Genomic DNA, 13,671 nt, shown 5'->3' on the forward strand with positions numbered 1-13,671 from the left:
ATTATTGATAAAACAAAAGTAGATAAGAAAAGAAGAAATTAGTTAATATTAAGAATTGTACATAGTTATTGAATTGTGGGTTAGTGGAGAAAATGTCAACAGAAGTAGTGGTTGAATTTTTTTACTTTGTGAAATTTTTAAATATTTAATTCTATAATTATTCTTTTTACATTTAATTTTGTGAATTAATAATTTTGTGTGCCTAATTAAATTGTAAAACCAAACTCAATAAAAAAATATATTAGCATATAGAGTAGATATAAAAGAAAAAAAGTAGGATGAATCCTAATTTTGAGTTCACATCATAAATACCCTTTCCCCCACTCCTTATAAAAAGCCCCAAAACACGAAATGCTCACATAAGGTTGTACCGATCAAATTCAAAAGCAAATTCCAAATCATCACATGTTCCGTTTAATTCCAAATCAACTTTTTTATTTTTTATTTTTTTTTACAAGTTACATCAAACTAATATAAAACAAAAACATTTCTATTTGTATCGAATTCTAAGAGATATAAGAACTTTTCAGGAATCTCCTTAAAAATTTAAATGTCATCCTTCTTGTCAGAATTCATATTTATTAGTAAACCCACAACTATATTCTCCTCTCTAAGAACATGTCATACTCTCCAAAATCTAACAAGCTATAATAGTCAAAGAATACTCCTTACCAAGTAAATGGCTGCATGTTGTATTTACTATAATATTTATATATATATATATATGAATAAAGGAAGCTATAAATAGTGTAGTATTTTTTTTCTAAAGTGGTTTTGAAATGTGGGTAAAAAATAATTTTAAAAAGTTTGATTTAATATTTAAGTGTTTAATATTGTTATTAAAAAAAATTTAGATATAATTTTTTAAAGTAAAAAAATATAGATATTTCAAATTATTACTATTACTTTGAAATATAAATATAAATATAAATATTTAATATTTTTGAACAATTAAAACTATTTTTTTAAAATTTAATTAAATTATATAAATTATATTAAAATATTAAAATATAATCTATTTCAAATAAATTTCAAGTAAGTATTACATAAAATATATTATATTACAAATGAGGGTTAAAATCATGATTTGGAAAACAATATATGCTATGTTTTATTTATTTACACATGTATTAGTGTATTACCAATACAGTGACACATCATAGAACTATAAAGTACAAATCGTAGAACTTCCATAAGAAAAATATAGAGAGTAGAACATCTATTTTAAGTAGTAATACCTTAACTTTAAAATTTTAAAGAGGAAATATAGAATGGGAATTTTGTCGTTATTTTATCAGATTAAATTTTACCCAAACAGAGAAACGAACTTAGAGATTAAGGTAATCAGAAGTTAAGGGCCTAAACACCAATGCAGCCCCTTTTTCTATTTGCTCCAACTGCCCTTTCAATAGCAGCATGTACACCACCCAATCACCATCTCTCACCGGACTAGGCATCGGCATAACGTATCCACAAAGTCCACCCCATGGGAAATGGTACGATCCAAAAGCTGGGCAACCCCATCCGAAATCCATCTTCGAAACCGGGAAACGAAGCCCTGACGACACCACCACTGCCGGACCATCGTCCTTCACCACGTTGTACACCCTTGTCATTGCAGGCTCAGGTCGGTGAGCTTCGACCCAATCAATCAGTCCCAGGAAATGTTCCTTATTCGTCGCGGGTTTTAGAAATTCGTGAACTTGTTTCGCCACCCGACACAAAGGCTGTTCAATTAGTTCACCAATAGGTTGCGATCCATACGGAACGGATAGCACATTTCCGAAGTGATATGCCATGGCAGTGGCCTTGTCTTCATCTCCTTCCCCCAACCTTGACCTCCCATCCACAACAATCCCCATTTTTGATATCCTGTTTCTATCTTTACTGGCAGCAAACGCTGCCACCTGCTTCCACAAAAACGCACTGAATGACTCGAGCTTGGACCTTTTGTCCCCATCGGAAGAGGCAAGTGACTGAAGCTCAATGATTTGGTCACTACTAACGTAATAAATGCGACTTATGAGATGATCAGTAGGTTCATGGTTTTCTTCTGGACGTGGCAATGAGGGTATTGGCACATACATCTCGTCCAGCGACGGGTCAGCACGCCCTGGTCGTCTCGGATTCAACAGCGATCGACGAAAGCTTGGCACCATCGAAACCGGTTTCGACTGAGCTATCTCCGCCCATGACACAAGAAACATGTTGGCTGTGTATGCATCAGCTACTCGATGATCAAATGCGCATGCCACCACTATACCCCCACATTTTAGTTCAGTTGCCTGTATGCATCAAAACTAAAACCAATTTTAGTCTCTTCTATACAGCTTGTGAAGGCTTACGTGAATTGTTATTAAAATTTCTCCAAACCCTAGCCAGAGCTGATTAATTAGTACAAGTTAATAACTTGAATTAATTAATTAAGATTTGGTAAACTTAAATTTAAAATTGTTCCAACTTAAACAATACCAAAACTGTATATTGATCTGTTTTGAAAGTCTACAAGTTACTTATGTCAATATCAACCAATGTATTAGCAGTTGAGTATGAACTTGTCATTGCGTAAGCCAACATATTCCTTCTTACTGACGACGTCCAAAATGCTAGAAAATTCCATAAACATGAACTTACCAGAAAAACTGTCATACCTCATATTTAACTTAGATTGATTGAGATGTAGGATTAAAAATAACAAGGATGATTGTGTCGTATGCATGCATATATTAAATAAGTCAGATGCTACCTACTTTTCCATCAACATCTCCATAAAATATTCAACTATTTTTAGTGATGTACTCGTTAGGAAATACCAGCTACCAACTGCAGTCAATATCCTGTTGGTATATATGGTACAAGAGAAATTTCTTCATTATTAATGCGTATCAAATTAAGGGTGGGGTTTTGATATGCTCATATGATAAAATTACAGTATAGTACCTTCAAATTTTTATAAAATTATAACTAATTTTTTTGGATAGAAAAAAATTCTGACTTTACTATCGTACTAAATTTAAATTAGTATATATTAATTAAATATAAATGTGCTATTTTATTCTCAATCCATATATTTTTAAACTTTTAAACCAATAGTTTAACCACATACTATAATATAAACAATTCATATATAAAATTTAGAAACAAATATGTACCACTTATAATTCATGCCTATCTTTTAAATTTAATTGATATTGTTATTATTGTAACAATTAAAATAATATAGATTTAAGCGTATTTCCTCCATCTAAATATTAAAGAGAGACTATAAATAAAAATAATAAGTATGATATAAAAAAAATTTAATTTTATATTATACTTTTTTCATGAGTAAATTACATAAATAATCATCTTATTATTAAAAACTTTTTTATTAGATCATTTAATTTTAAAATATTATAAAATAATCACTCGATTTATCTTTATATTTAATATTTAAGTTAAAAACTTAATAGTTAGATTGATATAACTGTTAACTTAATGACTTTGTGTATTTTTCACAAATTATTTTTAATACACGTCATTTCCGTATCATGTAATAGCTTGAAAGAATATTAACCAAAATCACCTTTTATCTCTGCACCTTGCCCATTTCCCTTCTATTTAATCTCCTCTATCTTTGCACCTTGCAGCTTTCTTTGCCTTTCGCAGCAGACACTGCTTTTGGGTATATATACATATATATATATAATATATATGCTCAAGCCTATTTGTTCCTCTAAATTTCATTTAGTTTCTTCATTTTTGACTATAAGAAATGGGAAATTTAATTAGAAAGAATTTAAAGTAGAAAAGTTTTATTTTAACGCATGCTTTAATTTAAATCCACCCAAATTAGTTCGGATTTGCCATGATTCTGATAGTGGGGTTTGTTAGAAATCAAACCCACTCCAAGCATAATCTAGAAGCATGAGACGTGGAGCAATTTTGTGCCATGCAAAGTGCTGAAATTTTAGCCATACAAAGTGCTCCATTATTGAGATGTTTTTTGTGGCTGGAAATTAAGTGGATTAATAGCCACATTTGTTGTCACTTTATCAGCCTATAAATAGAGGCTTGAACTTGTGTTGTAAAGAAGAAAAATGAGAAGAAAAAAGAAATAAGAGAAGCAGCGTGAGTGAGAGTGAGAAGGTTAGCAAACCTTGAGTGAGTTAAAATCTAGCAGCAGCTAGACTATCTAGTCATTGAGAAAATATTTGTAATCTTCGTATTGTAATATATTGAGTGTGTAATAAAAAGTAAATTTTCGGCCCATCACGTTTCCAACAAGTGGCATCAGAGCTACGGTTCGGAGCTTGGTTCGGAGTTCGGTTCGTGTCCGGTTCGTGTCCAGTTCGGAGTACCTTTGGTGTTCATCTAACAAGTCGATATGGGCGACGTAATTCAGCTACAAGTTCCACAATTGACGAAGACAAATTATGGAAATTGGAGCATTCGAATGAAGGCTTTGCTCGGTTCGCAAGATTGTTGGGAGATCGTTGAAAAAGGATACATCGAGCCCGGAGATGCCGCTACAGAAGCAGCTTTATCAAATGACGCTAAGAAGGCGTTACGAGAAGCACGAAAGAAGGATCAAAAGGCCTTGAATAGTATCTTTCAAGGTATGGATGAATCAACCTTCGAGAAAATATCAGATGTGAAGAACGCGAAGAATGCATGGGAGATTTTGCAAAAATCATTTCAAGGTGTAGAAAAAGCTAAAAAGGTACGCCTTCAGTCACTTAGAGCTGAATTTGAAATGTTAAAAATGAAGAGCTCCGAGAATATCGATGACTATGCCAATCGTGTAAAATCGGTGGTAAATGAAATGAAACGAAATGGAGAAACTCTTGACGAGGTAAGAGTGATGGAGAAAATTCTACGGTCACTCACACGCAAATTCGAGTACGTAGTCGTTGCCATCGAAGAATCAAAAGATTTGTCAAAGATGTCGCTCGAAGAACTTGTGGGTTCTCTGCAAGCCCATGAGCAAAAGATGAAGCTAAATGAAGATAGTGAAAATCTTGATCAAGCCTTGCATAGCAAGTTGTCCGTCGACGACGGAGAAACAAGTAATAACTTTAACCAAGGAAGAGGAAACCGCAGAGGATACCGTGGAGGCTACCGTGGTGGAAACAGAGGAGGAAGAGGATCACGAGGACGTGGAAATCAATCATATGGGAGATATCAAGAAAATAAAGATTATCAAACATCCAACCGTGGACGTGGATCTAGAGGTCGTGGCCGAGGCAGATTTCAAGAAAATAAATCTCAGGTACAATGCTACAACTGTAACAAGTATGGACATTTCAGTTACGAGTGCAGATCAACACACAAAGTGGATGAAAGAAACCATGTAGCAGTCGCAGCAGAAGGCAACGAAAAAGTGGAATCAAGTGTCTTTCTCACTTACGGAGAAAATGAAGATCGCAAGAGAAGTGTGTGGTATCTCGACAACGGTGCAAGCAACCACATGTGTGGAAAAAAGGAGCTGTTCACAGAATTAGATGAAACAGTTCATGGAAAAATAACTTTTGGAGACAACTCACATGCAGAAATCAAAGGAAAGGGCAAGGTTGTTATAACACAAAGGAATGGAGAGAAGAAGTACATCTCAGACGTTTACTACGTACCAGCTTTGAAGAGCAACCTGATCAGTCTTGGTCAACTCCTAGAAAAAGGATATGAAGTTCATATGAAAGACCGCTCACTCGCCATCAGGAACAAAAGTGGAGAATTAGTTGTTCGAGTTGATATGACGCGAAATCGTCTTTTCACCCTCGACATCGAGTCTGGAGAAGTAAAATGCATGAAGACGGATCTGAAGAATGAATCATGGTTGTGGCACTTAAGGTACGAACATCTCGGATTTTCTGGCTTGAAGCTGTTGTCGAAGACAAATATGGTGAATGGATTACCAAGTATTAATCATCCAGATCAACTGTGTGAAGCCTGTGTCAAAGGAAAGCAGCATAGGCAGAAATTTGAAGTAGGAAAATCTCGAAGAGCTAGAAGACCATTGGAAATTGTACACACCGACATATCTGGTCCGTACGACATTGAATCACTCGGTGGAAACAGGTACTACCTAACTTTTATTGATGATTATAGCAGAAAATGTTGGGTTTATTTTCTCAAAGCAAAATCGGAAGCCCTAGAAAAATTCAAGGAGTTCAAAGCAATGGTGGAAAAACAGAGTGGTCGATATTTGAAGATACTCAGATCCGATAGAGGAGGCGAGTATACTGCAAAGCTTTATGAAAGTTTCTGCAAGGATCATGGAATCATTCATCAGTTAACAGCCAGACGCACTCCACAACAAAACGGAGTTGCAGAAAGGAAGAATCGGACAATTCTGGATATGGCAAGAAGCATGATAAAAGGTAAACACCTTCCGAGAACTTTCTGGGCTGAAGCCGTTGAATGCGCAGTTTATCTGTTGAATCAATGTCCAACAAAAAGTGTAAGACACAAGACACCAGAAGAAGCATGGAGCGATCACAAGCCAAGAGTTGGACACCTCAAAATTTTTGGATGCATTGCATATGCACACGTTCCTGAGCAACAGAGGAAAAAGCTTGACGATAGAGGAGAGAAGTGTATCTTTATAGGCTATGACAAAAGAAGTAAGGCCTACATACTTTATAATCCTCTTACTAAGAAATTGATTATCTCAAGAGATGTCGAGTTCGATGAAGCGGATTACTGGAGATGGAGTGAAGAAGAAAAGAAAGTGGAAGGATTATTTTTTAACGAAGACAACAATGATGTCATCAACCAAGAAGAACAAGGCGATGATCAAAGTCCTGGTACAACAGCCCCTTCGTCACCAACCAGCAGCAGCGGAAGCAGCAGCTCAGATGAAGCACCCACAAGAACACGGAGTCTCAACGACATCTACAATTCTACGGAACCTGTAGAGACGCAGTTCGATTATTCACTATTCTGTCTAATGACAGAATGTGATCCAGTGACATACGAAGAAGCAATTGAAGACAATAAATGGAAGAAGGCCATGGACGAGGAGATTGCTGCAATAAGAAGGAATGACACGTGGGAGCTAACAAGTCTGCCAGAAGGACATAGCCCGATTGGTGTCAAGTGGGTGTACAAGACGAAGACCAACAAAGAAGGAAAAGTAGAGAAATACAAGGCAAGACTAGTCGCCAAAGGCTACAAGCAAAGACAAGGAGTGGACTATGATGAAATATTTGCTCCAGTCGCAAGAATAGACACAATTAGGCTTCTCATAGCGGTCGCAGCACAATACAAATGGAAAATCTATCAGATGGACGTCAAGTCTGCATTCCTGAATGGCTACTTGGAGGAGGAAGTCTACATAGAACAACCACCTGGATATAGCATACAAGGAAAGGAGGACAAAGTCTACCGATTGAAGAAAGCTTTGTATGGATTGAAGCAAGCCCCAAGAGCATGGAACACAAGGATCGACGAGTACTTCCGAAGAAATGGATTCATCAAAAGCCCGCACGAGCACACCCTGTACACAAAGAAGAATGGATATGGAGATATCATGATCGTATGCCTATATGTGGATGACATAATCTTCACCGGAAACAATCCAGGTATGTCTGATGATTTCAAGAAAGCTATGACTGAAGAATTTGAAATGACAGATATCGGTGAGATGTCATACTTTCTTGGAGTCGAGGTGAAACAAATGCAAGATGGAATTTTTGTCTCTCAAAAGAAGTATGCGGAGCAGATTTTGAACAAGTTCAAAATGAAGGATTGCAAGCCAGTAGTCACGCCAGTTGATCCAGGGATGAAGCTAAGTGTTGATTCGACAAGGGAGTCGATAAATCCGACGTTGTTTAAAAGTCTCGTTGGAAGTTTAAGGTATTTGACAATCACACGACCAGATATTACATATGCAGTAGGATTGGTGAGCAGATTCATGGAGAAGCCGAAGCAAGACCACTTAATTGCCGCAAAAAGAATTTTGAGATATATCAAAGGTACGATGAACCATGGTTTATTCTATACCCACTCACAAGATTCAAAATTAGTTGGCTACTCAGATAGCGATTATGGGGGAGACTTGGAAGATCGGAAAAGCACTTCCGGATATGCATTTCACATCAGTTCCGCAGTTTTTTCATGGTCGTCAAAGAAGCAACAAACAATTGCTCTCTCAACATGTGAAGCAGAGTATATGGCCGCAGCAACTTGTACATGCCAAGCAATGTGGTTGAAGAATATTTTGGGAGAAATAGGTGTTTCAAATGAAGGTTCAATTACCATCTACGTTGACAACAAATCCGCTATATCACTTGCCAAGAATCCGGTGTCGCACAGCCGAAGCAAGCACATCGATACGAAGTATCATTTTATCCGAGAGCAAGTGAAAAACAAAAACGTGGAGTTGGTCCATTGCAGGACAGAAGATCAACTGGCAGATATTTTCACAAAGCCGTTGAAAGTGGAGACATTCAACAAATTCAAAGAGAAGCTCGGTATGAAAGTTGGGTTTGAGGGGGAGTGTTAGAAATCAAACCCACTCCAAGCATAATCTAGAAGCATGAGACGTGGAGCAATTTTGTGCCATGCAAAGTGCTGAAATTTTAGCCATACAAAGTGCTCCATTATTGAGATGTTTTTTGTGGCTGGAAATTAAGTGGATTAATAGCCACATTTGTTGTCACTTTATCAGCCTATAAATAGAGGCTTGAACTTGTGTTGTAAAGAAGAAAAATGAGAAGAAAAAAGAAATAAGAGAAGCAACGTGAGTGAGAGTGAGAAGGTTAGCAAACCTTGAGTGAGTTAAAATCTAGCAGCAGCTAGACTATCTAGTCATTGAGAAAATATTTGTAATCTTCGTATTGTAATATATTGAGTGTGTAATAAAAAGTAAATTTTCGGCCCATCACGTTTCCAACAGGGTTTGTCTTTCAATTCTTTTCGGTTCTAATATCTTTATTGATTTGCATTTTAAAGTTAATATTTGAGTTTGACAGGATAGTAAATGACTTTTCCAAGCATTGATTTGGAAATGTGATAGTCGTTCAGATCTAAATGTTTTGGTTCTTTTTTTTTCTTTTTTTTTTATGAATTGAAGATTTGGGTTCTGGGTGATGATGACGACTGAATATTTGATTATGATTTTTAGCATAGAAACTCATGTGCGGGATTCTGGTTTTTGTCTCCCCACAGTAGGGTGGTGAAGTTTTTTAATTTAATACTATGTCTCATTCAAAATCGATGATTCGTTTTGTTCTGATTTTATTAAATATATTATATTTAAGCTGACGACACTATTTAGTTGAGTGTTTGGATTTCCAGTACTGTTCGTTCTTCTTTACAAATTGCAGCCCGAACCGCTAAATGATTTGGGTGAGACTTGAGAGGGGGGAGGGAGAAGGAGGGTTGAGCGGTGGTGGGAGAGGGAGGAGAGATAGTGTGATTTGAGTTAAATTTTTATTATTTTTTTATGAATTATAAGAGGAGGATAAAATTACCTCAGTTGTTAATATTTTTTAAAATTATCATACGACATGAAAATTACGTCTATTAAAAATAATTTGTTAGAAATATAAATTAATTTACATTAGCTAAACCGTTAATTATTTAACAAATTTAAACTTAATATAATAAATTAAATTGTCTTTTTATAATTTTTAAAAATTAAATAACCCTAACAACACTCACCATTTATATAATTTACCCGTTTTCTATCTTTTCCCCCCCCCCCGAAATTTATTGTAAATGACTTACTTGTATGGTATTTTGGAAATTGAATTGACATCCAACTATTATACATACATTTATAAGTGCATGTGTTCTAGCTATAGGCAAGCTTAAGTTTCTCCGCTTAAATAGTAAAATTCATTATTTAAACAAAGTAGGTAAAATTATTAACATCAATGATAACTCAATCATTATGACTAGATTTCAAGTTCTTGTCTAACTTTCTTGACCTCCAACAAAACCATGTTTAAATTATTGTCTTAAAGTGAGTTAGTTGTTGTGTCATGTTTTAAAAATATTTAAAGGTTTGGACACTCAACTCAATCAATGTTAAATTTACTTCAACTTCAGAGTTAAATCTCTCGCGACATGTACGGCCTTTAACTTTTCTTTGCTTCATTTAAATGGTTTCTAATTATGGTTCAATCAATAAAATAATAAAACTATATTTAGGAGTTTCAATTTTTTTATAATTTAATTTCGACTTTTTAATATAAATCTAATTATTTTTTAAAACATTGATTATTAGTTGAGGTTAGAGCCATTAAAATTTGTTTAAAGCAATAATTAAAACTCATGTCTTGCAGCTAGATGTTAGGATTCAAACCCTAATATCCCTTTCTCTTAATATTATAAATAAATATAATTATTTTATGAAAAAGTAACTTGGATACCACTAGAGAAAATATAAAAAATTTATATTCGGCTCTAGATTATACTTAATATTGGATTTTTCATAAATAATTCTTTAAAAGAATATTATATTTATTTTCATAATATTTCTAGAATCCAACTTATTAGTAATTTTTTTATAAAACAATAGTTCAAAGAATTGAAATTTTTAAATAATTTATACTTATATTTAAACCTTTGTTTGAATTGGTGTTACAATTTAACTAATCACTTATTTAATTGAGAAATTATTAAAATATATTTCTATACAAAGTAAGTTATATTACTAAAAGGTGTTTTGGTTCTTTTCTATTTTTAAATAAAATCAATAAAAACTCAATTATAATAAGATTTGAATTTATGGCACTACAAATTTTAAATATTTAATTTTACTTCAACCAAAAATATTAATTTAATTTTATATAAATTTTTACAAATATAGTTATTACATTTTTTTCACTGTATAATGAGTGTACCGTTATTTTGTATGATAACACCTTAGGAGTTAAGAACTAACAAGGGAACAAAGGCCCCTATATGTACCTCATGAGCGTATTGTAATGCAACTATGTGTAATACAAAATTAAGTTGGTGTGATTAGTTAATTGAATATTAATTCAATTAAAAATATAAAAAAATATAAATGAGAAAAAAATATAAATTTTATTATAAATATATATTTCAATATTTTTTATTTTTATAAATTAAATAATTTAAATTGTAACTTGAAAAAAATTAAGATAAATGAGTGATAAAGTCGAAATATTTAAGATTTTTTGGGTACGGGTTCAAACCTTGACAGTGGTTATATATATTATTTCACCCACAACTTGGGTGTCACATAATCTAGTACTTTTAAACATGAACACGATTAACAACGTGTCCAATGGTTAAATTACATACTCAATTGTGAAGGTTTTGATATTTGACGGGTTTGAATAAAAATATTAGTTCTAAAAATAAACTTGATTAAAAAAATATAAACTCTATTTAAAATATGGTTAAACTTAGGTTCTAATATTCAATACTTGAGTTTAGTTTAATTCAACATGTTTTTCAATTTTATAATATGTTAGTTTTATTTTCTTTTTATATATTACATATTTTTATATAATATGATATAAAAGAATTAAGCTATTTAGATTTAAAAATTTAATAAAAATAATTTTTTAATAAAAAATAAAATAATATGAATGAGTTTAAATAAATTTAAATTAATCAAGTTAGGTAAAATATAAGTCTCAAATTTAAAGTGGAGTTAAACTTTAATAATTGCTGACACACCAAAGTTGGTTTGGGCCATAGACACTTTTAATCATAACATCGGTGTATTTTACATCTTGATTCTACTGTAGCACTAATATTCATGAAAACGTACCTGTACGGCTAGCACACCACGTTTCTTTGTAGGTACGAATTTGCCTTCAATGCTGTCATCCGGGTTATGAAAGTTGAGATTTCTAAGCTCAATATCTGCATAAGCCTCCACGAAATCCACACCTCGGTTGTTACAGAGAAGCTCCGGCTCCCCCAGGGCGTTGGGGACTACCTCCCCACCCAAACCATAGTAAGAGATAAGTGCTTCAGCCAAGGACTTCTTCAAAACACTTAACATGCGGCCGCTGTGGGAGCTGGTCGGTTTCTTGTAGCAGAAGAAAACGCCGAAGTCCAGCGGCGGCAGCAGCAGGTCTAGGTTGGTCAGTGGCAGCCAATGGTCTTGGAAAGGCGCCACTGCTGCCACAACTTCATTTTTCCTCACTGCCACCGTGAATTCTTCCTTTACTGATCCCATTTCTGACGACTACCGTAATATCAGCGTGATGAGAAAGAGATGATGATGGGGTTTTGCATTAGACAGGGAATATATAGAAAAGAAAAAAGGAATAATGATCCTCCCCAACCCTATTTCATTTTCAAAGATAAGAAAATAGAAAGTAATATAATATAATTGGATAAATGTTAAAAATAAAATATTGTTATGTTAGGATGTTACATCCATTCCCTGCGTATGCGATTCAATCACATTTTACTTAACAAGCTAGCTGACTAGCGGGATCATCACCTCATCAGTCACCACTTCCTTCTTTAAAATTAATTTATCCAACTCCTTTGAAAATGCCAAAGATAAATATTCTTTAAAAACAAAGGAAAAAAGGCTCCCTCCTTCAGTATGTGGAAGCACGATTGTTTTAATTAAGTCTTTTTTTATAAAAATAATTACAAAGTAAGGCTTATTTATTGTTTTTAACTTTCTTAATTCCCAGCTAGCTTTTACCTTCGTTAAACTAATTAGATTAAAGCGTTTGACCTTTTACGTGAGTGAAGTCCAAATCAAACCGATAACATATATAATAATTACTCCTTTACTTAATTTTTATGGATTCCTGTTTTTTTTTTCTCTCAAAAATTATGTTTAAAGGTTAAAATATTATTTTTTAGACAAAATTAAAAAATAATTAAATTATATAATATTTAAATAGTTTAATTTAATGATACATTAAATTTAAATTTAAATACATTTTAAAAAATTAATATAAATTGTTTATAAAATTAATGATACATAAAATATTTTAAAAACTTACATATAATAATAATTGATATTTAAAATTTTAATATAATAATACATAAAATCTAATTTTATATACCTTGATATAAATAAAGGTGTTTTTCCAAAAGCTCACCATAAATTATACAAATTTGAAAATACCTTTATTTATGGAGTCAAAACTGGCCATAAATAAAGGTATTTTCAAATTTGTATAATTTTGGAGCCACACTTTGTCTTTTATCAATGATTAATTTGCACTCAATAACGTTGATTAGTTAAGGTTAGTCATCTCTTTCCATTATTTATATATGATTCAAGGACTGTTTGTTGATGAAATTTATGAAGAAGTTGTACTAAATGAAAGTGACTAGAGAAGTAATAATTATTAAATACCATATGTTATTGTTTTATTGCATTTCTTTTTTTTCTCAACGTTGATTTGAACAAAATATTACATACATGGATACATAGAAGCTAATTTTCTTTTCTCTCGTAATCTTGATAATTTTTTTTACTAATAGGGGTGAAGTCAATAAAATTTTAAGGTATAATAACATAAAATTATAAAGTTTTAGGGGTTTAATTTTTTTTTGTTAAAAGATTTAAATTGAATTATCACTTCTTGAAGGGGTTAACAGTGAAAATATTTTACTAATCAACTAGTTAAACGAAAACTTAAATTAAATAATTAATTATTACAAGAGATTAAATTTGAAATTATCCAATTTATTCAAGGAGGAAGTAGCTAGCTTTTATATATATTATAT

General features: G+C 32.8%; 1 protein-coding gene across 1 annotated transcript; it reads right to left on the reverse strand.

Annotated features, from left to right (window-relative positions):
* Positions 1-1,086: 1,086 nt before the first annotated feature.
* LOC107906385 (coniferyl alcohol acyltransferase) lies at positions 1,087-12,366 on the reverse strand. The gene is made up of 2 exons (XM_016833368.2): positions 11,735-12,366; positions 1,087-2,285 (listed from the first exon to the last, which is right to left on the reverse strand). The coding sequence occupies exons 1-2, from the start codon at positions 12,146-12,148 to the stop codon at positions 1,329-1,331; spliced, it is 1,371 nt and encodes a 456-aa protein (XP_016688857.2). The 5' UTR covers positions 12,149-12,366; the 3' UTR covers positions 1,087-1,328.
* Between the last annotated feature and the right edge of the window lie 1,305 nt (positions 12,367-13,671).

The sequence above is a fragment of the Gossypium hirsutum genome, chromosome A05 (genome assembly GCF_007990345.1).
Source record: "Gossypium hirsutum isolate 1008001.06 chromosome A05, Gossypium_hirsutum_v2.1, whole genome shotgun sequence".
Lineage (NCBI taxonomy): Eukaryota > Viridiplantae > Streptophyta > Magnoliopsida > Malvales > Malvaceae > Gossypium > Gossypium hirsutum.